The sequence below is a fragment of the Gadus macrocephalus genome, chromosome 2, assembly GCF_031168955.1.
Source record: "Gadus macrocephalus chromosome 2, ASM3116895v1".
Taxonomy (NCBI): domain Eukaryota; kingdom Metazoa; phylum Chordata; class Actinopteri; order Gadiformes; family Gadidae; genus Gadus; species Gadus macrocephalus.
Window position 1 is genome coordinate 1,805,868 of NC_082383.1, and position 24,383 is coordinate 1,830,250.

At 49.7% G+C, this 24,383-nt stretch overlaps 2 protein-coding genes across 15 annotated transcripts in view; one reads left to right on the forward strand and one right to left on the reverse strand.

Annotated features, from left to right (window-relative positions):
* Nucleotides 1–13,046, forward strand: part of svilc (supervillin c) — a 28,116-nt gene extending 15,070 nt beyond the window's left edge. For 3 of the 4 annotated variants that reach the window (XM_060069643.1, XM_060069617.1, XM_060069627.1), the window contains 18 exons: nt 280–490; nt 999–1,177; nt 1,893–2,006; nt 2,337–2,473; nt 3,032–3,179; nt 4,150–4,295; nt 4,916–5,091; nt 5,502–5,649; nt 6,034–6,397; nt 6,954–7,093; nt 7,923–8,025; nt 9,556–9,763; nt 10,062–10,162; nt 10,328–10,483; nt 10,728–10,871; nt 10,970–11,082; nt 11,649–11,792; nt 12,294–13,046. In XM_060069643.1, coding sequence (XP_059925626.1) covers nt 280–490; nt 999–1,177; nt 1,893–2,006; nt 2,337–2,473; nt 3,032–3,179; nt 4,150–4,295; nt 4,916–5,091; nt 5,502–5,649; nt 6,034–6,397; nt 6,954–7,093; nt 7,923–8,025; nt 9,556–9,763; nt 10,062–10,162; nt 10,328–10,483; nt 10,728–10,871; nt 10,970–11,082; nt 11,649–11,792; nt 12,294–12,380 — 2,819 coding nt within the window. In that variant the 3' untranslated portion in view covers nt 12,381–13,046. The remainder of the gene's footprint in view (nt 1–279; nt 491–998; nt 1,178–1,892; nt 2,007–2,336; nt 2,474–3,031; nt 3,180–4,149; nt 4,296–4,915; nt 5,092–5,501; nt 5,650–6,033; nt 6,398–6,953; nt 7,094–7,922; nt 8,026–9,555; nt 9,764–10,061; nt 10,163–10,327; nt 10,484–10,727; nt 10,872–10,969; nt 11,083–11,648; nt 11,793–12,293) is intronic. The other variant, XM_060069635.1, reaches the window with a different exon arrangement.
* On the reverse strand, nt 12,867–21,061 carry tmem98 (transmembrane protein 98). 11 transcript variants are annotated; one of them, XM_060070542.1, is made up of 9 exons: nt 20,819–21,061; nt 19,625–19,691; nt 19,280–19,366; nt 18,366–18,635; nt 17,749–17,880; nt 17,284–17,317; nt 17,055–17,170; nt 16,856–16,915; nt 12,867–14,851 (listed from the first exon to the last, which is right to left on the reverse strand). In XM_060070542.1, exons 4-9 carry the CDS (start codon nt 18,494–18,496, stop codon nt 14,650–14,652), a joined length of 675 nt encoding a protein of 224 aa, XP_059926525.1. In that variant the 5' UTR covers nt 18,497–18,635; nt 19,280–19,366; nt 19,625–19,691; nt 20,819–21,061; the 3' UTR covers nt 12,867–14,649. The 11 variants fall into 11 exon arrangements, 9 of the variants coding, with proteins under 9 accessions (XP_059926525.1, XP_059926545.1, XP_059926555.1 ...); XM_060070562.1 differs by having other exon boundaries at nt 19,621–19,691; XM_060070572.1 differs by having other exon boundaries at nt 20,823–20,840.
* Nucleotides 21,062–24,383: the final 3,322 nt, after the last annotated feature.

Consider the following 24,383-nt stretch of genomic DNA (forward strand, 5'->3'; position numbering starts at 1 on the left):
TTTATTTGATCGAACTTATTGATATTAAAAGCTGAACAAAAACAGATCAGTTGGAATTGAGCTGATGTGACCCTTCCAGGCTTTCGATGGCTTATGAATGAATGAACTGAACTCAAGTGAACGCGTTGCATGCGTTCACTTGAGTTCAGTTCATTCATTCATAACCAATCGAGTGTTGGTTTGAGCGGCATCCGTTCTGCCCAACCCAGAGCGTCACCCCAACGCTTTTCACGAATGTGACGCAACACGACTCATCTCACCCCCCTTTCCCCCTCACAGACCAGTGGGGTCCGGGCCCCTCCCAAACCGGGGGCCCCCAGGAGGAGGCGGAGGGGGCGTCGCCCCCGGCCGCCCCCCGGGAGACGGGCGGCTGTTTCTACGGCGACCTCTCCTCCCCGCCCGCCGCCTGCGTCCCGGCGCACCCAGAGGGGCGGTCCGCCCCGGAGCCCCAGCCGGACCTGGGGGTCTTCTGCCAGACCAGCACGGCCATGTGAGTGGAGCGTGAGGCTGGACGCATAGTCCCGGGACGGATGTAGTTTGTGTGTGCATGTGTGCAGTTTTATGAAAGAAATGATTGGAAGGTTTGTTTTGTGGTTGTTTTGTGTGTGTGTGTGTGTGTGTGTGTGTGTATACTGTACACTCGCACACTGTTTTGTGTGTGTATACACACAAAATACATTGTGTCTGCAAGATGGGTGTGTTATTAAATATTTGTGTCATTTTTAATGTGTGTGTGTGTGTGTGTTTGGTGTATTCTTCTCGTTTGTGTGTGTACATTTTGTTATTCTGTGTGTGTTCTGTGATTCATTTTTGTTGTGTTTGTGCACAAGTATGTGTGTGTGAGAGTCTGTGAGTCTCCAGCATACTCTATATACCAGTCCTTTCGTGTTTGTGTGCGTGTGTCTCGTCTGTGTCTCTGTTAAATGTGTGTGTAACCGTGCGTGTGCGCTGTACCGTGTGACTCTGACCCCTCCCCCTGGGCTCCGCGCCGGTCTCAGCCTCAGCTCGGCGGTGACGGAGCACCGGCGGGCCGTGCGCCCGTCCCGGCGCTCCCAGGGCTCCAGGAACCCCCTGAGGGCGCTGGCCGCCCGGGCCGACATCAACCAGGACCACATGGGGGACCACGGCGACCCCAACGGGACGCCCGACGAGAGCGCCGCCGTGACGGGCCAGAAGAGTGAGTCCCCGTCCCCCCCCGTCCCCGTCCCCCCCGTCCCCGTCCCCCCCTACGCACACGCTCACACGTCAGACTCTAGGTTCAGAATCGATCATGTCGGGGGGGCAGACCTGCTCCAATCTAGGGTGCAAGGGGCGTGGTGCTCTCTTCCGCTTCCTATCTGTGTTGTAGTTTGCGTCAGCCAATCGTGTTGCTCTGGGCGGGGATCTGGAAGCGCGTTGTTGTCCGACGGGGAACGCTGCCTCGGCCAGCGCTAGTATTCCTTTCAAGGAAGGCTGGAGGGAAGAAAAGCTTAAGCATCCTGGGCAGGCAGCAATGATCTTAGACAAAGCGTCTTTAGTTTAAAGGATTCAATTCAACCTTGTTCAGACTGGCCACTATTAAAATCCTCTTCTGAAGGCTTGAGTGGCTAGCTTTCTTGCCACTCAAGATATTCTCTTCAATAGAATATCTGGAAACGAGGTGTGACCCCGCCCCTTTCAGTTCTCGGTTTCCTGCCCAGGTTCTGTCTGTCTCAAAATAATCAACAAATGTTGTGCTTGTGTTGTAAGACTATCGTCTTGTACATGGTATGAAAGTACTCAAGGTGTGTGTGTGTGTGTGTGTGTGTGTGTGTGTGTGTGTGTGTGTGTGTGTGTGTGTGTGTGTGTGTGTGTGTGTGTGTGTGTGTGTGTGTGTGTGTGTGTGTGTGTGTGTGTGTGTGTGTGTCCTCCAGAGGCTAACAACTCCCACTCGCGCCAGAACAGCAAAGAGAAGGTGGTTTCCTCCAATGATGTCATCGACACCAACCACGCCCCCTTCAAGAGCCTCATGCTCCTTCAAATTAAAGGTCAGAAAACAAATGGATTTCTCTATGCATACACAGTATTGTAATGCTGTGAAAACAACATGAATATAAACGTACAGACGCACGTTGATTTTCAAAGCTAAAAGTGCTGTGTAACCATTTATTATATTCGTGGCATGCGTGTTCACACTAAATGCTCTTCTGATGAAGTCATTATAACTAATAACATTGGTAGATGAACTTTAAGTGAAGCCATGAGGAAGGGTTACGATGGATGTGTGTGTGTGTGTGTGTGTGTGTGTGTGTGTGTGTGTGTGTGTGTGTGTGTGTGTGTGTGTGTGTGTGTGTGTGTGTGTGCTCGTGGGTCAACAGGCAGGAAGCGGGTCCAGACCCGGCTGGTGCAGCCCACTGCAGGCTCCCTGAACAGCGGAGACTGCTTCCTGCTGGTCACCAAGGAGAACTGCACCCTGTGGAGCGGAGCGCTCGCCAACGCTGCCGAGAAGGCCAAGGTATCACAGAGAACCCGGCCCCACGGATGGGTGGTTAATATACTGTAGTATATTAACATTTAGGGCATTCAGCAGACTCCTTCATCAGTTCATGCGCACATTCACACACCGACGGCGGAGTCAACCATGCAAGGCGACAGCAAGCTCGTTAGGAACAGTAAAGGCCCGATTATGGGCCCACGTTCCCACAACGCCACGACCACGCAGACGCACCGACGCAGTCGTGAACCTTTAAGGTTCTGCGTCTGCGTTTATAAGCCGACGGGGGACACCTCGACACTCAGCTCGGAGGAGCCAGGGATCAAACTACCCGAGCTTAGCCGACCCAGTATATTAATAATAATATTCTATACTGATGTTGTAATTCACTTTACATGACTCTGCCACTGGACATTGTAATTAAAATGTTTACTCTGCTAAAAGAAGTTAACATTTTGTAATGTATCCAATGCCAGAAGAGTGAAGGTGATACAAAGGGGTTGGTGCAGCACTAGGGCTAACGCTAATGCTAATGCTAGTGCTAATGCTAATGCTAGTGCTGCTGCTGTGTGTCCCCAGGCTGTGGAGCTGTCCGCCTACGTCCAGAGCCACGGGGACCTGGGCTGCCGGGCCCCCCAGTCCCTACACCTGGAGGAGGGGCTCAACGCCGACAGCAGCCTGGCGGCAGACTTCTGGAGCCTTCTGGGGGGAAGGGGACAGTACAGAGGTGGGTCTGAGTCCCACCTCAATCTCGTAGTTTGTGGTTTTAGACGAATCAATGTATCAAATGAAATGTGTTGTATTAAGTTGTGTTGGGCTGTACCATGGTACCCTGCGATCCTATCTGCCACCACGGGTTATGTTAAGTTGTGTTTTTATGTTTTTTTTATTCTCTTGCATTAAATTGGGTTGTTGTGTTGGGTCGTACCATGTGATCAGGGGTGTTGTTATTGTGTTGGGCTGTACCATGGTACCATGTGGTCAGGGGTGTTGTGTTATTATTTTGGGTCATACCATGTGGCCAAGGGTGTTGCATTGGCTGGTGTTGTTGTGTTGGGTTGTACCATGGTGGCATGTGGTCAGGGGTGTTGTGTTATTGTTTTGGGTCATATCATGTGGTCAAGGGTGTTGCATCAGCTGGTGTTGATGTGTTGGGTCGTACCATGGTGGCATGTGGTCAGGGGTGTTGTTATTGTGTCAGGTTGTACCATGGTACAATGTGGTCCGAGGTGTTGCATTATGTTGGGTCGTACCATTGTACCATGTGACCAGGCGTGTTGTACTAAGTCGGGTCATACCATGTGGTCAGGGGTGTTGTATTAGCTGGTGTTGTGTCGGGTCGTACCATGGTACCATGTGACCAGGGGTGTTATTGTGTCGGGTTGTACCATGGTACAATGTTGAGGGGTGTTGTATTGGGTCGTACTATGTGACCAGGGGTGTTGTACTAAGTCGGGTCATACCATGTGGTCAGGGGTGTTGTATTAGCTGGTGTTGTTGTGTCGGGTCGTACCATGGTACCATGTGGTCAGGGGTGTTGTATTAGCTGGTGTTGTTGTGTCGGGTCGTACCATGGTACCATGTGGTCAGGGGTGTTGTATTAGCTGGTGTTGTTGTGTCGGGTCGTACCATGTTACCATGTGGTCAGGGGTATTGCATTAAGTCGGGTCGTACCATTGTGGTCCTCTCCCCCTCAGGGGCGGGGCCTCCGGAGGAGGACGAGCAGTATGAGCGGGGCGTGGTGGAGTCCAACTGCGTCTACGGGCTGCAGGACAACAGGCTGGTGCCCCAGGACCAGGCCTGGGCCGCCGTACCCAGTGTGGCCCTGCTGGGCCCCGCCCAGGTCAGACCGCCCCCCCCCCCTGTCCCCAGGGGGCCCTCTGCTCTCTGGGGGCCCTCTGCTCTCTGGGGCCCCCTGGGGGGCTGGGGTCCCTCTACAACACCCGTTTTGGTCGTTGATTAACACAACACATTCGACACTGCAGGCATGGAGAGGGAACTCGATTTGTGTCACACTTTTCATACGTGAGGCAGACTCAATGTGCTTGCAGTGACATTTGACATTTATATTTAGGGCACTTAGCCGACGCTTTTATCCAAAGCGACTTACAATAAGTACATTGGTCGTGAGAAAGTGAAAGTGCTTCCCACAGAACTACTGCAGAACTACAAAGTTTCAGAGTGTTCAGTGCTATCGCTCACCTATGATCAATATGGGTTCACTCATGAGCTATGTGAGGTTTGTGGACTGTTAGGGAGGTTTGGGAGCACTGAAAACATTCCTGTTATTTTTCAACTTTAAATTCACATTTTCATTTAGGGCATTTAGCAGACGCTTTAATATGCTTTGATGAATCCTTGTGTCTATAGTATGATTTCAATACGTCCCAGTTATCAACTTGGTTTCACACTTGCTTCAAGTCAATTCCATTAAATGGTAACCTCTTCCGTTTTCTCCTGTAGGCGCTGGTGTTTGACTTCGGCAGCGAGGTCTACCTGTGGCACGGGACGGACGTGTCCATCGCCAACAGGAAGGTGGCGCTGCACCTGGCCGAGCAGGTGTGGGGCGGAGCCTATGACTACAGCAACTGCAGCGTCAACCCGCTGGACCCCTCCCACAGCTGCCCCAGCATCCAGCTGTGAGTCTGAACCAGCGCCAGTTGCTTCTCTACGTGGTCATTGTCTTATATGATCGTCGACGTAGTGATCTATGCAATTATATCACAGACACTGAAATAAGTCTTAAATATGAAGGAAAAAAAGGAGGTCAAATCCAATGTTTTTGCCCGTTCGCCCCAAAACACTGTGAACGTTCCACTTTGCATCGAGCGCAAGTGGCTATCAGGTGGGTTGTAACCATAGGGATAACAATCCCTCCTCTTCCCTAAAACCCTCAGCCCCAATCACGGTGTTCGAATGGCATCTGAATCAGTGGGCTCTCCGGCTCTATAAGACGTTTTTACACGCCACATTGGAACCATAGTGACATGTTACGAGTGTCTGTCTTCATGTGTGTGTGTGTGTGTGTGTGTCGTGTTCCTCTATGCAGGCGGGGCGAGGGGCGGCCCAGCTGGGCTCTGTTTGGGGTCATCTCCCAGCACTGTGAGACGGCCCTCTTCAGGGAGAAGTTCCTGGACTGGCCCAGTGGGGCTGCCAGCCAAGAGGAGCCCAGGCCACCACTGGAGGGCCCAGCGCAGGTCAGATCAGTGCGTGGATGAAAATGTTGTCCGGTTTGAGAAACGGTCTGCAGTTGTTGACGCTTTAAGTGTTACACAGAGTGGAGCCATATTCTAAAACCAACTTACTGTCACAGTGTTGGTTTAAGAGCTCTAGAAGTATTAGTTATATTAATTTACCATTAAGATATTAAATAACAATAATAATAATTAAATAAATGTGTCAGCTATTTCTGAAGATGGTGGTGAACGTCGAACATGACATAAAAAAAAAAAGACATAACATTGTTGATAGCCACTGAGTTTGGCGTTGCATAAACATAATACAAAAAAGAGAAAAAAACCATAAAACTCGGCATAGGCGTCTTCAGATGCGCCCCACTAAACTACATCCTGTCTCACCAGTCATCTGCAGGCCTGTCGGCGACGCCAACGGCAACGGCGACGACCACGGCAACACCCATGGCAACGCCCACGGCGACGACCACAGCAACGCCCACGGCAACGCCCACGGCGACAACACCGGCAGAGGACACCTTGTGCCCCTGCGATGCCAAGGCCCTTCTGATGGGACAGGGGTCCCCCCGGGACTCCCAGACCGGGCCCCATGGGGCCGTCCCTCTGGACGGAGGACGACGGGCGGGGCTGGAGACGGTTGCCGTGGAGACGTGGCTGGTCCAGGAGGGGGACGACGGCGGGGTCCCCGTGGAGAGCGACGGGCAGCTCCACGAGGGGGAGTCGTACGTCGTGCGCTGGACGTACACCGCAGGTGGGGACACACACACGCGTGCACACACACACGGCGCACTCGCGCTGACACACACTGCTCACAGAGACACACACACACTGCTCACAGAGACACACACACTGCTCACAGAGACACACACACTGCTCACAGAGACACACACTGCTCACAGAGACACACACTGACTGACTGACTGACACACACACACACACACACACACACACACACACACACTGACACACACACACTGACACACACACACTGACACACACACACACACACACACACACTGACACACACACACTGACACACACATACTGACACACACACACACACACACACTGCTCACACACACACACACACACACACACTGCTCACACACACTGCTCAAACACACACACACACTGCTCAAACACACACACACACTGCTCAAACACACACACACACACACACACACACACTGCTCAAACACACACACACACACACTGCTCAAACACACTCCTCACAAACACTTCACACACACAGACAGACAGTCTCAGTACCATTCACTAATTGACCAATATGTGTTCTGCATGTTTAGGTAAGGGCAGCAGCCCAGAGGACACGAACAGGAAGGAGAAGACTGTCTACTTCCTGTGGCATGGACGCCACTCCCCCATCAGTGGGCGGAGTCCCGCCTCCTTCCTCTCCATTGGGCGGAGGAGTGAGGAAGACTCCCAGGTAGACAACCGCCATGTTTTTTGTCCCATGACTGTAACTGTGATCACTGCATACCAAGATATCCAATACATCCCTTAGTTAAATCAACTAATACTACGTCTTTTAATATGTAGCTTTAAAGAAGTCTGTTGGTATCCTAGGCAAGATGCGCCAATATTGTATATTTATTTTACGTGAATCTTTGGCAAATGATGTAGACGGTGATAGAAAAATACAGGCCAGAGCATTATTTGTTTCGGCGGGATATGAAAAGGAGCGTCCCATAAAAGTTCACATTAAAAACGTATTTGTTGTAATTCCCGTGGCCTGTTGCACTTTAAACACCGTCTCGAATTGGGCCTTCAAGTAAGCAAATTGCTTTTTTCCAATTACTATTTCTATGGACGGTTTTATTGGCATCTTTCAAAGGAAATGCAGACCTTGCTACCATTCATATCTTATAGAAGAGGGCTGGTTAACGCATAAAAATGCTAGAATGATATTCCAGGACGCCAAAATGTCCCATTTTCAATTTCGGAGCCACGTTTTATGTTTCTCCCATTTGACATTTATTGAAATTGTGTTACTGAGTTATAGTCAAAAGTATTTCCTCTCGTAGGGCTGTTAGTGTGCGATGTCTGCTCCACGTTAGGGTGTATGTTCCCAACATTGGGGGGTCAGGAAGAAAGAATAAATATCTTAAATAAACAGTCATATTTTCGTTTTATTGCTGCCTTGAAAAGTAACTCCTCCTTCGAAACCAAATCGTTCAGTAAACGTGTGTGTGTGTGTGTGTGTGTGTGTGTGTGTGTGTGTGTGTGTGTGTGTGTGTGTGTGTGTGCCCCTGCAGGTGGTGGTGCCCCAGGGTCAGGAGCCCCCCTGCTTCCTGCAGCTGTTCGGCGGGGGTCTGGTCACTCACAGGGGGAGGCGGGACTCCCAACCACCCCCCCCAGGTACAACAACCCCCCCCCCCCCAGCGGGGGTGTCATGTTGCTCATCCAGAGGTGTCGTGTAAAAGAATGGTGACGACTAAAAATAAGGATCAATCCTAACAGCACAAAATTGTTTCAATATTTTAATAAATTCATTAATGTATTTATTATTTTAGTTTATTAGTGTTATTTATTACGTGTACAGGAATGACGACCAACGGAAAATAAGGATTAATACTAAAAGATAACAAAATAGTTTCAATGGTATAATTCATTAATTCGTTCACTAATGCATTTATTTTTAATTGTGTTTTTAATTATTTAGTGCATATAAAATCTGCATTTATAGGCTTTGTGGCATTTCGTGACAGTACATTAATCCTTCCTTATTCCTCATTCGCATGGATTAGTAAAACATGGGTAAAAATAATGAGTAATAATAATTAGTAATAATACCAATTAGTATTCAGCTCATTATATCACGCAGGCTGTGTGGCTCCAGCCCTGTCCCATCCCAGTGAAGGAATGGCTGGGGGTGGTGGGGGTGGTGGGGGTGGTGGGGGTGGTGGGGGTGGTGTGGGGGGTGGGAGTCAGGAATGCCCTCCCCTGATAGCCTCCGGACCGTAGCCCTCTCTGAGTGTCTCTGTACCTGGGGGGGGTGCTGGCACCAGACCCATCCGTCTCCTGCCCCTGACGCGGTGCTCGTCTCTGGGCTCAGCGTGTGTGTGTGTGTGTGTGTGTGTGTGTGTGTGTGTGTGTGTGTGTGTGTGTGTGTGTGTGTGTGTGTGTGTGTGTGTGTGTGTGTGTGTGTGTGTGTGTGTGTGTGTGTGTGTGTGTGTGTGTGTGTGTGTGTGTGTGTGTGTGTGTGTGTGCGCGCGGGGGGGGGGGCTACTCGGACCACTGCCCTATCGTTCAGTGCTGTCTGCCCAAAGGGAATTCAGATTTGAATGAGCCTCTTGGGTAACTCTGGCACGCTAACATTCTGTATTTACTGCCCCTGCCAAACAAATGTCAGACGAGTAATAAGTGACAAGTGTATTAATCACATTTGCGTTATCCATAATCCACATGGCAGAGATTACAGTACGCTTACACCAATCACCAATGTCCGCTTGATAGCTCCTCATGACTGGGTTGTCCTGGACTGGCCTCATAGCCGCACACGCTGGCAACGGCTCACATCCTATTCTACAAGGAAACCCGAGGCTGTGGTACGGTGGGGGTACCGCCGTACCGGTCTGATGGCTGCCTCGAGGAACGGCGCCCGGGGGAATGTGTGTGAATCAGAATCAGTCGAGTTACTTTTATTGCAACCTATTGTACAAGTACACAAGGGTAAACTTCTTTAGGCTTGGTTCCTAAACAGTCACATAGCAGCCACGATACAAGATACAGTAAATAAAGAAATGTGATATAAAGAAATATGTAAAAAATAAGTTAAAGCAAAAATACATAGTAGCTTTTGTGTTCTCCCTTTCCTCAAACGTCTAACTTTCACCTTGGGAATTCTCTTCCTCCTCTCCCTCCCCGTCTGCCCGGATGTGTTCCCAGCCGCGTGGAGGATGTTCTGCGTGCGAGGGCAGCGCCCGGACGAGGCCTCCCTGCTAGAGGTGGACTGCTGCTGCTCAGGGCTCCGCTCAAGAGGCGCTGTAGTTCTCCTCAACGGCCAGCAGGAGCCGCTGTTCCTGTGGCACGGCGGTAAAGCGCACGCCAGCTCCCGCGAAGCGGCCAAGAGAGCTGTGGATCGCCTCAATCAAAGGTAAGTCTTTAATTCTGCTAAGGCTGTTTTGAGGGGGTTGTAGTGATGTAATGACGGGGTTTATTCTTGGTTACCATGGTACCGGTTTAGTAGGCCTACCTCATCTGTTCAGTCTTCAATTGTTTTTGTTATGATTGTTACCATTTATGTTATTTGTGGACCTATAACAAACATACGATTTAGTAAATGTTAAACAGAAAGTGTGTGTGTGTGTGTGTGTGTGTGTGTGTGTGTGTGTGTGTGTGTGTGTGTGTGTGTGTGTGTGTGTGTGTGTGTGTGTGTGTGTGTGTGTCCCCAGCAGCCTAAAGGTCCTGGTGGTAGAGGAGGGATCAGAACCTGCCGAGTTCTGGACGGCCCTCGGAGGGCAAGACCGGAAGGCCTACGACTGCATGCTACAAGGTACACACACACGAAATAACACACACACACACACACAAAATAACACACACATCCTCTGTGACACATATCAGGGATTTAAAGTTACCTAAATGTCCACATACACACACACCTACACATGCACCTATACCTGCACACACCTCCGACTGACCGTGGGGGTTATTCCAGACCCGGGGAAGTACAACTTCACGCCGCGGCTCTTCCACCTGAGCGTCCACGACGGCGCCTTCCAGGGGGAGGAGCTTCAGAGCCCCGCCCGCCTGCCGGGGGTCACCATGGCGATGCCGTTCGTCCAGGAGAGCCTGTCTTCTGCCCCGCGGCCGGGTAAGGGCCTCTCTCTCTCTCGCTCTCGCTCTCTCGCTCTCTGTGTGTGTGTGTGTGTGTGTGTGTGTGTGTGTGTGAGTGTGTGTGTGTGTGCTGTAGAGCAGCCTCTGTTTATGTACTCGAACGATGATTGACGTGTACTATCCCCGCCAAACATTTCTTAAACACGGTCAAACACACCCTGGATGTCACAGCTCCAGCCCGCTCCGTCTTTAACCCCGCTCTCTCCTCTCTCCACCTCCAGCCTGGTTCCTGCTGGACAACCGCCTGGAGGTGTACCTGTGGCAGAGTGGCCCGGCGGCGGACCCTGGGAGCGGCGCCCCGGCCTGTAGCCGCGGGGCTAACGCACGGCGCTGCGCCATGCAGACCGTGCTACAGTACTGCAAAGGTGACTCGGACCGGCCCTCTCCTGGTGACGGGGCCTGGGGGGCGTGGGAAGGAGCCTTTGGTCGATTTGTAATCCTGATTGTTGTTGTTGTTGTCCAGAGTTGAACCCCAGGCGCCCCCCCATGGCCTACCTCATCTCCGAGGGAACGGAGCCCCTCACCTTCACCAACGTCTTCCCCCACTGGGAGAGGAGGCCCAGCACCAGCACACAGGTACCCCCCACGCCCAGTCCTCCCAGTACCAGCACACAGCTACCCCCCACCGCCCAGTACACAGGTACCCCCCACGCCCAGTCCTACCAGTACCAGCACACAGGTACCCCCCACGCCCGGTCCTCCCACTGAGGGACAGAGAGTGACCGTATGGGAGCCTCGAGGCCTGTAGGAGAGCCTTTATAGGCCTGTGGTTCAACAAAGAGGTAGATGTTGTCATATTGTCTGAGACCGTTTTGTAGTCCTCTTAATGACACAGCGAGGTTGACCTTAAGATAACTACTCTTGCTTGATTCACCATTTTAATCTTTTTTTTTTTAATCCTTTGAATCCTTAAGAAGTTACACTCATCGTTTCCACATTATTTCGACTGATATAAGTTGTTTCCTGGTGGGGCGTCTTGGACCAGATCAATATTGTAAATAAGAAACTGTTCTTAATGTTTTATCTGGAAAAATAAAGGTTAAATAAAAAATAAAAAAATGTACGACATTCCCAACGCGCTGATGAACGCTGCGGCTCACGGAGAGCCCTCCTCTGATGCCGTTCTGGCTGTGCCCCTGCAGGGGGACACGGGGCCCGCCAAGCTGGTCCTGGTGCAGGACGCGCTGGCCCAGCTCCCCACGGTCCCCCACGCCGCCGGGGGCCTGCTGCCCGACGGGACGAACCCCCAGCCCCAGGAGGTCTTCCTGCCCGACCACGACTTCCAGGTAAGCCTGCCGAAGCGGGTGTGGCACCGCCTTGCACTTAACGTCGAAGAGTCAACGGGAGTCGTCGAAATGCTGAATGGTTTCGGTTCATCTTAGTTACGCGCAGGGAGAGCGTTTAACGTGAACCGAGGGACGTCATGTGCCGTTTGTGAAGTTAAACCGCCGCATTTTAGCCAATCGGTAAACACTCAATGAACTGCCTTAACGGGCCTCGCATCAAAGGGTTAATCGAGGGTTAGTCGAACCTTGCCAGGTTATATTATCCCCGTTTGATAACGCTCAAACAATGCAGGGCGTTGGAGAGGTTTAGGGTCCCCGACACTCCGATTCGGGGTTCCCACCCCACTGTGGCGGTCTAATTGTACCTGACCAGATCACCCCCGGACTTCTGACTGCTTCCTCATCACACGTATCTGAAGTAAAGAGGAAGGTGTCCTCTGAGTGAGGGACTGAACCGGTCCGAGGCAGTTGACCCGAGCGCAGTGTTGTGTTGATCTGCAGGCCGTGACGGCGGTGGAGCCTGAGGACGACTCGCTGGCCGCCCGGACGCAGGAAGACGTCGAGAAGAGCAAAGAACTGCTTGTGTAGGAAGGCCTCCAGAAGTGACTGTGACTCCCCAGCAGGGCTCTACATTGAGCATATAAGGGAGAGGTGTATGCTAGGACGATAACCTGCCTTGGCCCAATGGACTGCTTCGCCCCCCCATCACCAAAGAATATGGATTATCTATGTCATCTGAGAGTCAGAGATTACCCAATTTTTGTATTTTCTTTTTCTTTCGGAGACAACCATTGTGTGCACATGTTTTCGGTGGCTGTATGTGTGTGTGTGTGTGTGTGTGTGTGTGTGTGTGTGTGTGTGTGTGTGTGTGTGAGTTCATGCGTGAGTCCTCTATAAGTTTGGCACCTAAAAGGCCTTAATGTGTTGAGAGCCAACCGCTCTTCCAGTGTTTCACGGACCGACTTTTTTCTTCTTCTGCCCGAGTTCTGTCCGGGTGAATGGGCTTCCTAACCGACATGGTGTTCTGAAGAGCAATTATTTAAAATGGCAGCAACAAAGATCACAGAGTCCAAATAGATTTTCTTAAGAAAGTTACATTTATCTGTACAAATCAATGAGAAAAGACAATTCAGGTGGGGGGGAGGGACAAAATAATGATATCAGTAACAAACTGAGCTGAGGACATGACAGAAAAGAGTGCTTACAAATAAAGAAAACGCTAATGAAACTAAATAAAAATGGTGACCGCTTTAATTGTGTCCTCCTGGAATCGTTTTAATGTCTGCGTTACAAACGGCCTTCGACACAACGCTCGTTTTCAATTGCAGATGAAAAATATAAATCCTGCAAGGTTCACACAGAACCCCTGATTGGTCGCCGCAAAAAAGGTCTACTTGAGAGTGCAGAACGTAAGGCTGTGCTATATCGTTCCTCTTGTGTACGGTGGCCTGTGTGACCAGACCGTTGTGTGTTCTGTGCCCATCTGTGCTGCGCCCATCTGGTTGTTGTGTTTTAAAGTCTCACGTCCCCCCCGTCCCCCCCATGACCCTGGAGGGCATTTAGCATTAGTCACGCTTGGGAGTGGCAGGTGCACATGCTACAATAACAGGCCCTACGAGCAACGTCACCTCTTCCCTTCCTCCATGGGCTCCCGACATACTGACACATCCTGCATTGCCTGCACTGCGGCCGTTATACCATATCTGTAATCACTAGTACCTTCTCTTTCACTGCCTTCCCCCCTCTCTTCATCTCCATGCCATCTGTAATCACTGTAACTTTCTCTCGCTTCTCACCTCCTGATGCAAACACGTCCACACCCTCCCTACCGTATGTAATCACTGATGCTTTCACTTTCACTATCATTCCCCCTCCTTCCATTACTCGTGACTCTAGAAGTGAACATCCATACGATCTGTAATCACTATTACTTTCACTCCCATTCACATCACCGATCACTTTTGAAGTGAAAGCCCATACGATCTGTTATCACTATTACTTTCACTCTCCTTCCCATCACCCATCACTTTTGAAGTGAAAGTCCATACGATCTGTAATCACTATTACTTTCAACACCTTTCCCTCGCTTAATACCTCCTGATGCAAACACGTCCATACCATCTGAAGCTATTCACTATTACTTTCTCTCCTCTGTTCACTACCCTTCCCTCTCCCTCCCTCCCCTCGCTCATCCCTCTCTAAGTGACCGTCTATACCCTCCCCATTAGTCGTCAGCCCCCTCCCTGCTGTGAGCCGACCTGGGCCATGTTAGGGAGCAGGCAGTTCTGGTCCCCGGGCTGGATTAGGCGGACTAAGCCCTCCATGTGACTGGGAAAGGCCCCTGTGCAGATCGGATTAGGGCCCGGTGCGATGGGCATGAACCAGAGGCCGGGTATCAGGGAGCCAGTGGAGCAGAGAAACAGCCATAAAACCCCGACACGCGCATACACACGCACACACACTCTCTTTGTACTGCCAATAGCCCTCCGAAGCTGTGTTGTGGATGAGCGATAATTCTGGAGAACTTTATACAACGATTTAGAAAACAATACGACATTGCTATGCAGCACACAATATGTGACAAGTACGACGGGCAAGGGAAAGTTTCTAACAAGGCTATGAGGGTTAAAGGGGGCGGTTATGATGGTGAAGAGTGCTGATTCGTCCTTGATGAGAAGGAAACGCTTGGCTATTCAACACTGTTTGCACTATTAAAGGTCCCGTTACATGCCACCAGGTGTGAGTGTGATTAGCCGTTACACCTTTTAGGCCATAGGGTGGACATGCTATACTTCCTCTGCGTGTGTTCTATTTACGTGTGCGTGTTGCTATGCCCGTGCCGTGACTTGGCGCGTCTCTAAATGGCCTGCTCCCTGTGCACGTCCACGCCCGGAAAGTTCCTCTCGGGCTCGGACGCCATGGCGGCCTCGCGCAGCACGATCATGTGGTCCTCGGCGGCGTGCAGGGATTGGTCGATCCAGTCCATGCTGCCGGACATGTGACAGGCGTTGCGGGTCACCAGTACCAGGTGGCTGACGGACAGCAGGAGGGCGGTGGCTCTGAGGGGGAGGAGGAGGAGGGGGAGGAGGAGGTGAGCTGAGGTACCAGACTGACGACTGGTTAATCTGACTTAACCCTTAAAGGGGACCTATTATGCTTTTTCGACTTTTATGACCTATAAACGTTGTTATAATGATTGATAGTCATGTTTAACCATACTAAAGTGTCAAATAATGACGAACATGCATTTCGACGTATTCCCTGCTGACAGTCTGGGGTGGCTGTGCAGAGCGCTAAAACACTCGGGACAACGTTTGTGATTCACTTGTTCACATTTCCGGGAAATCATCTACGTAGAGGCACTCCTGCCACGCCCCCATATGCCTGGTCAAATCTGCCCGCGCGCGCGCTTCAAGGAAGGTAACCAATCAACACGGAGTTGGGTTGGCAGGAGGGGGGCGAGGGGGCGGAGAAGGACGAATCCGAGCGTTGACAGAGAATGCTGAAAGCGCCCAGATGAGAGGAAGAGTTTCCCGAAAATCTACATCGTTTTTTGTGTATGGTTAAACTTGACTATCAATCATTATAACAACGTTTATAGGTCATAAAAGTCGAAAAAGCATAATAGGTCCCCTTTAAAGTTCCCGTGTTATACCACCAGGTGTGAGTGTGATTAGCCGTTACAACCCGTTTTGAAAATCTGACTCTTCTGACATCACAAGTGGGCATGTCCACCTAGATGTACGCTGGATAGATCGGTCTACCAGAACTACCCAGTGGACTGTAGCAAACGTTGCTCATCTATCCGTCATACATCTAGGTGGACTCGACCGCCTATGATGGCAGATTTTGAAAACGGCTTGTAATGGCTTATCACAGTCACACCTGGCGGTTTAATATGTCACCTTTAATTCTATCAGGGCATTTAGCAGACGTCTTTATACAAATCGGCATGCAATAAGTACATTTGTCAGAAGAAAGAGAAACGATATATCTCTTTCAGTACAGTAAGGATGTTCATAGATCCAAGAGCCAAGCACTAACAATCGCTAGGTTAACCAAATCCCCGTATAAAACAAAGACAGGATAAGATGCGACAACTAAGTATGTGTGTACATTAAGTGCCAGGCATACACCTACAATAAGTGCGTCCAAGGGGCTGGCTAGGGGAAGTCTAGGTGAACTCTGAACAAGTTAGTCAAGCGAGTAATTCTGATGCACGTTTTTACCGCTTGGTGTGAAATATTCACTGCACCGAAGGAAAGAAAATGAAGACGCACAGCAGCGACCTTATCTTCAACGACGGTGTGAAAGTGGTGTTATGCTACCCTAAACCAGGGTATAGTGTCGTTGTGATAGCACCACCATAGCAATAACTTCCCAGCTGGTGGTTTAAATGTCAATTGCGGCTGCTCAGTGTTTGAAAAACAATTATGGGTCTGAATAAACGAGCGAAAGCGGCAAAGGAGTAGAGGCGATAAGTGAAGGGGCTGCTTTCTAATGAATAATCAGCGGGTACTTGTTGAAAAATGGGAAACGGGTGGAAAAAGGGGCTTATGTAACTTTTAATTAAAAACTAGACCACTTTTAATTAAGCTTTAAACTTTTCCAGTGGATGAAAAGTTCTATGGCTGTAGGACAAATCACTCAGTCTTTGTCACGTCTCTCTTCATCTCATGAGCTACAATAAATAAACGGTGTTGAGGGTAGAGGTGACAAGAGTCTGCAAGACACCGCGTTAATGAGGCGACCTCACCGAATACCGTTCGTTAAGACGATACGGACACTCTTACTGAGTGGAGGGAGTCCAGCGTAAACAAAGAGCAGGAAAAAACAGTCAGCTGAGCTCGAAGTGTTGTTAAAGGGAACCGCTATTCATTCAACGTGAGCTGAACTCACGCAGTCTGTGTGTGTGTGTGTGTGTGTGTGTGTTTTGGATCCTAGACACACCGTTTGCGACATGAACATACTCACTCGTTCGCAACACCAGGGTGAAGGGACTGCATGAAGGGTTGAAAACAAATCGATGATTCAAACATGAACATGCTGTAAAAGGTGCTCACCTGGCATCCAGCAGGATTGGGTCTAGGGGGGGGTACATGGATCGTACCACGTCATCCACCCTGCGGGGGGGGGGGGAACTCGGATTAAAATCACTCATGTGGAGAAAGTTGAGGGAATCGCTTGGCGATTGTTATTCGCGTGTGTGTGCGTGTGTGTGCGTGTGTGTGCGTGTGTGTGCGCGTGCGTGCGTGTCATCACCTCGGACTGATGCGCTTGGCCACGCTGATGATGTCACTGAGGCTGGCCGGCGCCTTGACCTTGGCGCCCGAGCCCATCGTCATGGCGACCAGCTTCTCCGTCAGCGTGTGGCAGATCTGTTACGGTCGTCAAGAAGGGAGGAATCCAATCAGGACGTTTGGAGACAAATACCGGGTGGGGGAGGGGGTCCCGTTAAACAGAGGGTTGTAGGGGGAGAGAGAGAGCTCACCTTTAAGATGGAGATGCAGTGAGAAACCAAACCACTGAGAGAGAGAGAGAGAGAGAGAGAGAGAGAGAGGGGGGGGGGAAGAGAGAGAGAGAGAGAGAGAGAGAGAGAGAGGGCACCCGGTTAACATAGATGCACCGTTGCATTTAAGCAAAACCCCTCGTCCGCGGGACACTCCCATTATGAGTAGATGGTAAATGGACTGCAGTTATATAGCGCTTTTAACCAAACCGCTTTACAATATTGCCCGACATCACTCATCATGCACGCATTCACACACAGCCCCTCGAGAGCAGTCAGGGTGAGGTGCCTTGCTCAGGCACACCTCGAGCCGGGGGTCGAACTAGCAACCTCGCGGTTACCAGCCAGCCCGCTCTACCTCCTGAGCTACTGCCGCCATGAGTGTTCGGCCCCCCAGCAACACCTTCAGGCCTGGGGATGAAGGGGGGGCTACAGGTTTGGACATACGAGGCGTCCTCGATCCAGTCCTCGTTCTCCAGGATGGCCTCGATGTGCGGGTTGGTGATGACCACGTCGTCCAGCTCCAGCTCCGACTGCTCGCTCTGCGTTTCCATGGCGCCGATGAGATCCACGGTAGGCCTGCGGAACGAGGGGACACCGCCGCGGGGGGGGGGGGGGGGGGGGATATGATGTGTCACTAAGATGGACACCAGTTGAGTGACTTCTTGTCAACGCCAACACCCACTATCCAGAACACTTCACAAACTCTCTCGCTCCCTCACGCGTTCACCCACTCGATCATTCTCGAGGGGTGTCTCAATCAAAACAACAAAATAAATAGTTTGACGTTGTGGAGTAGGATGGAGAGTGGGATAGTCCGAGTGGTCTTCGCCACCATTTCCGATAAAATGTTTATTGCGAACTAGCTACCTTAGCATTAGATAGATGACGTTATATGGCAGAGTAAGTTGGTTACTATAAATGGCATGGTTGCGTTGAGCGTTACCTTACCGTACGAATTAGCTCGGGCTATGTCATGCACATCCTCGAAAGCTAGATCGATAATGAAATATATCGATAAATCAGGGTAAGGAATCATACGTAAGGATCCGACCGGTACTGACTTGGAGTCAAAGTGCTGCAGCAGGTAGTGGGGGTGGCAGTAGCGGTGGCGGCAGACCACCACCAGAGCCACGAGGGACGCCAGGAAGATGGTGGCCAGCACGCTGATGGCCACGATCACCACCGTCTCCATGGTGACGGTGGTGGTCGCCAGGGGGTGGAGGGGGAGGAGAGGTGGGGGACCCGGCACCGACAGTGTGGAGACGGGGACAGCCGTCCCAGCAGTCGCGACTCGGGAGGGTCGGAGCTCGGCTAGAGGAACATCAACTCCGCTGTTGGGAGGACAGGAAGCAAAGGGCGGCGGGGTGTGTAGGACTAAGGCCAGGGAGGAGAGAACTATAAACCCTTCGCACAGAGCCATCATCGAGGAAAAACACAGATCTTACTTCAGGTTATTGTATGGTGTACGTCCTGGCACTTAAAAATAGTACTGGCACTTAAAAATAGTACTAAAAATAGTACTAATAGTACTAGCGTCTCATCCTAGCTATCTTTGTTGTGTACGGGGAACAGAGATTGTTGGTGTTTGGCACTTGGTTCTTCTTCATTTCTTACTGTCCCGACAGCGATATTGTTCATTTTGCTTCTGACAATTATTGTGAGTTGTAAGTGACTTTAGATAAAAGCAAAACTAAATACCCTAAATTTGAATGTAGGTCTGATCTTTCTAGTTGCCAGGGAACAGGTAGAAGCCTAAACCAGTGACGATAAGCCCTACACCGGCTCTGGTACATAGAAGACCCCTTGTTAGAGTCATGTGCGACACCTGCGTTTGTCCTAGTGAGAACTCAGTTTTGTGTACTTCTGTTCGGAAAAGTGGCATTAGCCTGTGAGTTGAACAATTGTAATTACCCTACTAATCCCACTGGGTTTGGAATATGAAATTAGAGAAAAAGGCTCTATGTGTGCGACACACCTTACAGTAAACACACACTCGTATCTTCATCCGACCAGCCAGGAAGTTCAAGGAACCGAACGTGACCAGGGACCTGCCCTTCATTCACTCTGTCTGCATAACGAACACAACATATCACAAACCCTATGGTTCTTATCAATCTGTAAACATACAGTTTACACAAACTAGTGTTTGTGTATATATATATTTACAAAAAAATGGACTTCCTATATTATGTTTAAATATATATTTACCTACATATCTGGACAAGCAGAGCAGCAAATCTGTTATTCTAGAGATCTACAACTGCAAACAGTTATCCTCGTAAAGTATTATTCAGTAAAACAAAATGAACACTGCACCTACTTGAAGATCGATTGGTCCTCTTCGTTGTGAGTACCTCCTCTATTTAGTCCAGTCCATTGGCAAATAACTGGAGACATAAACGTCCATTTGTTAACTTTAGATGCTCTTCATTCACAAACGACTTTGTTTCTGGTGTTACAATCGAGACTAGCTGCCCTCTGCCCGAGCTAGTCATTCATTAACCTGCCCTGCCCTGCCCTGTGTGTGTGTGTGTGTGTGTGTGTGTGTGTGTGTGTGTGTGTGTGTGTGTGTGTGTGTGTGTGTGTGTGTGTGTGTGTGTGTGTGTGTGTGTGTGTGTGTGTGTGTGTGTGTGTGTGTGTGTGTGTGTGTGTGTGTGTGTGTGAATCACACAATGTTAGAGGACATAGCATGGATCAAGCAGGTAATAAACCGTGGGGTGTTTTAGATTCACAGCCAAACTGTGAGCACAACGTTGGGGAAAAGGACTTAAGAGAGTTGCAGCATTCTTCTAAACCTTCCTTTCTTAACGGATGAATGATTGAAATTCCGCCATGGAATGTGGTAATTCTCTAATCAGATTAATCGCTGTTACATTAGCCCTATTGTCATCAGGTCTGCCACTATCTCTTTCTTAAAAGTGGGACTTTTAGAGAAATTGCACGCCAACATCCAGGCCATCGATGATTGAGCTATTTTTCTTTATAATGGGTAGGCTATTACAATTTTTAAGTGAGTAGGCCTATATCTTGCACCGTTTATTTTGCGTATTTTTGCGACTTTATTATTCACAATTAACAAAGTCTACAAAAGGCTGCAGTATTTTTGTCTTGAAAGATGCTTGTCAAAGTAATTGCCTAATATGATGGGCTATAGTCGAATTATGAAATGATGTAAGCCAATGAAACGACGCTTTATGCGAAGCTTTTTCTAACTTTTACGGGCAACATTTATAACTCTAAAATAATTGGATATTTGAGTCTCTGTCATTATAGAGACATTTAGAACAAGACATTTACAACTGTTTCTATGCGCAACAAATGTGGGCAGTTTAGGCCTATCCATGCAGACGCACTTAATTTCACCAACTTAATGCGGTTATTAATGTTCTCCAAAAATATCCAAACAAAATATTAGCTTTACCTGCAAGACTAAAATATAAGTTTAAGATAACGACACAGCTAAGCTTTGCATTGATTGAAATAACACGAAATAGATTAATAAAGTTTGACTCACCTACATCTTTTCGGTGTTCTCGCGTCAGGAGACAAAGCGCTTTTCCCGCGGGCGCGCGGAGACGGCACCGACCTCTCCAGACCCGGCACGGGAGCGCGCAGGGCGGACGTGAACGACCGAGGGGTCAGTGCGGTGAGGGATGGTCCACCTTGCCATCATCACCCCCCTTCACCTTTTGAGCACGGTCTCTCTGTTAATGTCCTAAAGAAGGCGGGTCGGTGCATAAGACCATTGTCTCCGATGTTAGGATGTGATATTGGTGTTTCGTTCGTCCGCGCTCGTCAGGATAGACAAGCAGGGTCTACTTTTATGTGAAGGTGGTCGAGAACATACGGATGACTGCGCCCAGGGCAGACGCTAGGTGGCGCACCTTACCAGTTAGAATGGATGATCTACTGTAAGGTTATAACTCGTGTTAGGACAAGGGACACTTGTACATTAAGAGTTAGTAAGATAGTTTTCACACCAAGAGTTGGCTCTGGGAGATGGGTGTGTGTGAAGAAAGTGTGTTGACTGGTAGAATAATGATCAGCGGTGCCTTATCTGTGCTCTGATAAGAGCAGCATTCCTCTGGAATTCCTTCAGGAGGCCATTTCTCCTAGATGTTTCTTCTCACTCACCGTGACTACACCGTGATGGTAACCCACCAGGACACACATACTGACAACAATCACAGTATACTACACGAAGATGGAAATACAAATTTTTCGATCTTCTTGAATATTCAGCCTTAACTAGACTAGTTGGTTTAGCCCTATGTGTGTTTTCCATTGTCGCTGCAACAGATGACCTTCCAAACTGCTTTTTTGTTGTGGATAATTGACTGTCTTCAGTAACTTATTAGTAACTAAAGTATTTAGTATTGAGAAGTGCAATGTTTGTTGTCAGGGAGGCGACAGAGCAGTTGTTGGCTTCTGCTGATAAAAACAAAAAAATCATCCACACAATTATTGTTCACCAGTTTGAAGGTAGCTTGGCAAGCGTTGCACCTAGCTTGGCAAGCGTTGCACCTAGCATGCAAAAACTTTATCCAGCTAACTTTATCTGGCAACTTTGAGGCTATAATATTGATACACAGTGAGTCGATACACGGCTCTCTCTCTCTCTCTCTCTCAACCGGTCCCCATTGTGAGGGTGGTGGAGGGACCGGGGTTTGTAGTTTTTAGCCAGGGAATCTGTGTGAGATCCACTTCCTCCCACAACTCTCTCTCCTTTCCAACCAGAAGGTGCTAACTGCACAGAGGCACTGTAGTCCCAGACGCTTCCCAGCAACCACGACACAGACGACACACTCAACAGCCCAGGCATCAACCAGGTGTCCGTGTTCTCGAAGAGGGAAGCAGGCAGGCAGGCTGCGACACAACAGCTGGCTTGTATCGTTGCTTTGGGCGGTGCACTGAGTATTGTGAAACACACACACGCACACGCACGCGCGCGCGCGCACGCACACTTGTATTCACATGCACATATGAATAGTACACGCATGTACTCAATCACACACACGCACACGCACACACACAACTTTGTTTGCTACAGGAAGGGTGCAGCCCCTTTTTATACAAGGTGATTTGAGCGAGCTTTAAAGGTCCCATGACATGCTATTTTATGTATTCTTTAATATAGGTATTAGTGGGCAACTAACACAGTATTCAAAGACGTTCCCTAAATTCAGCCGTGGTGCAGAGTTACAGCCACTCCGAGCCAGTCGCACATTGAGCTTCCCCCAAATGCGCTGTTTCGGTGGGCGTGTCAAGGAGGAGGGTGGGGGTGTGGCCCTGAGCAGCTTGCAGCCACCATGCGCTCTGTTTACAGTGGATGTATCGCAATGGCGAGGCGCACACAGCCTTTAGCCGTGTTCTGTAAATATTCTAGAACACACGGGAGTCCTGGAGCTCTATATCTAAATATGATCATATAGCCTACACAGATATCTATATCATATAATATATATTATCACGGCCAAAAGCTGTGTGAGCCGATATTATGAATCTCAAACGACCGCGTTGGGTTCTCCGACGTTCCTGGTTCTTCAACGTCCACATCAATGTGAATACACACACTGTAACGCAAGTGTTTCTTGTCGGTTCTTTGACGTGTCTTGTATTTCCACAACGATACTGTCGTGGGGGTTATCTGAGCCATGGTTGAGAAGGAATTTGGGGAAAGGAACTTTGGTTTGACTCGCTGAAGTACATGAACTGCGACATGCCGCCGGTTGCCGCGAGGCACCATCGCCCGGCAGCGGGCAGCCGGCAGCAGGCAACGCGCGGTTCAGTCGACTTCAGGTTGATGTGAAAGTGGAAGAACCAGAGACGTCGCAGAACCCGACAAAGTCGTTTGTGATTCATAATATCGTCTGGAGGCGCACACAATATGTTATATGATATAGATATCTATGTATTATATGATATTATTTAGATATAGAGCTCCAGGACTGTAACGCAAGTGTTGTACACTTCCTTGTTATTTGGATAACCGTTCTGCTGTTGGTGTGATGGCGCATAACACGTCGTATTGGGGGTTATCTCAGCCAAGGTTGAGAATGAATTGGGGGGAAGGAACTTTGGCTTTGACTCCCTCAAGAACATGAACCACGACATGGAGGAGAAAGGGATTGTTGGCGGCGAATGTCTCCCGCTTGAGCCCCGCTGAGGGACCACCGCCGGAGGCGGAGGTGCATAAGCGCTGCCCGGCAAAGATCCCTTTCTCCTCCTTGTCGTGGTTCATGTTCTTGAGGGAGTCAAAGCCAAAGTTCCTTCCCCCCAATTCATTCTCAACCTTGGCTGAGATAACCCCCAATACGAGTCTCGTTGTAGAAATACCAGAGACGAGAGTCCGACGTGTTATGCGCCATCACACCAACAGCAGAACGGTTATCCAAATAAAAAGGAAGTGTACAACACTTGCGTTACAGTCCTGGAGCTCTATATCTAAATAATATCATATAATACATAGATATCTATATCATATAACATTGTGTGCGCCTCCAGACGATATTATGAATCACAAACGACTTTGTCGGGTTCTGCGACGTCTCTGGTTCTTCCACTTTCACATCAACCTGAAGTCGACTGAACCGCGCGCTGCCTGCGGCCGGCTGCCCGCTGCCGGCTGCCCGCTGCCGGCTGCCCGCTGCCGGCTGCCCGCTGCCGGCTGCCCGCTGCCGGCTGCCCGCTGCCGGCTGCCCGCTGCCGGGCGATGGTGCCTCGCGGCAACCGGCAGCATGTCGCAGTTCATGTACTTCAGCGAGTCAAACCAAAGTTCCTTTCCCCCAATTCCTTCTCAACCATGGCTTAGATAACCCCCACGACAGTCTCGTTGTGGAAATACAAGACACGTCAAAGAACCGACAAGAAACACTTGCGTTACAGTGTGTGTATTCACACACACACATGTGGCGCTTGCACGGTCGAGTCTCATTGGCGGGCCAACGTCTCTGGGCGGGCCAGGCAGAGTAAGGGGAGGAGCTGAGATTCCTGATGACGTCATGAGCACAGACATTCCAAATCAGCGCGCTTGAGCCTCCGTTTTTTCAAAGGCGAGCAGAACAGCTAGTGCTAGTTTT

Bases quoted from the DNA above. Each gene is read 5' to 3' on its own strand.
- tmem98 (XM_060070526.1), bottom strand. From the start codon at position 19,701: ATGTCTCCAGTTATTTGCCAATGGACTGGACTAAATAGAGGAGGTACT. The intron at 18,636-19,624 runs GTAGGTGCAGTG...TCCTCCCAACAG, and splicing joins GAGGACCAATCGATCTTCAA to CGGAGTTGATGTTCCTCTAG. The intron at 17,881-18,365 runs GTCAGTACCGGT...CTCGTTCCGCAG, and splicing joins CTGCAGCACTTTGACTCCAA to GCCTACCGTGGATCTCATCG.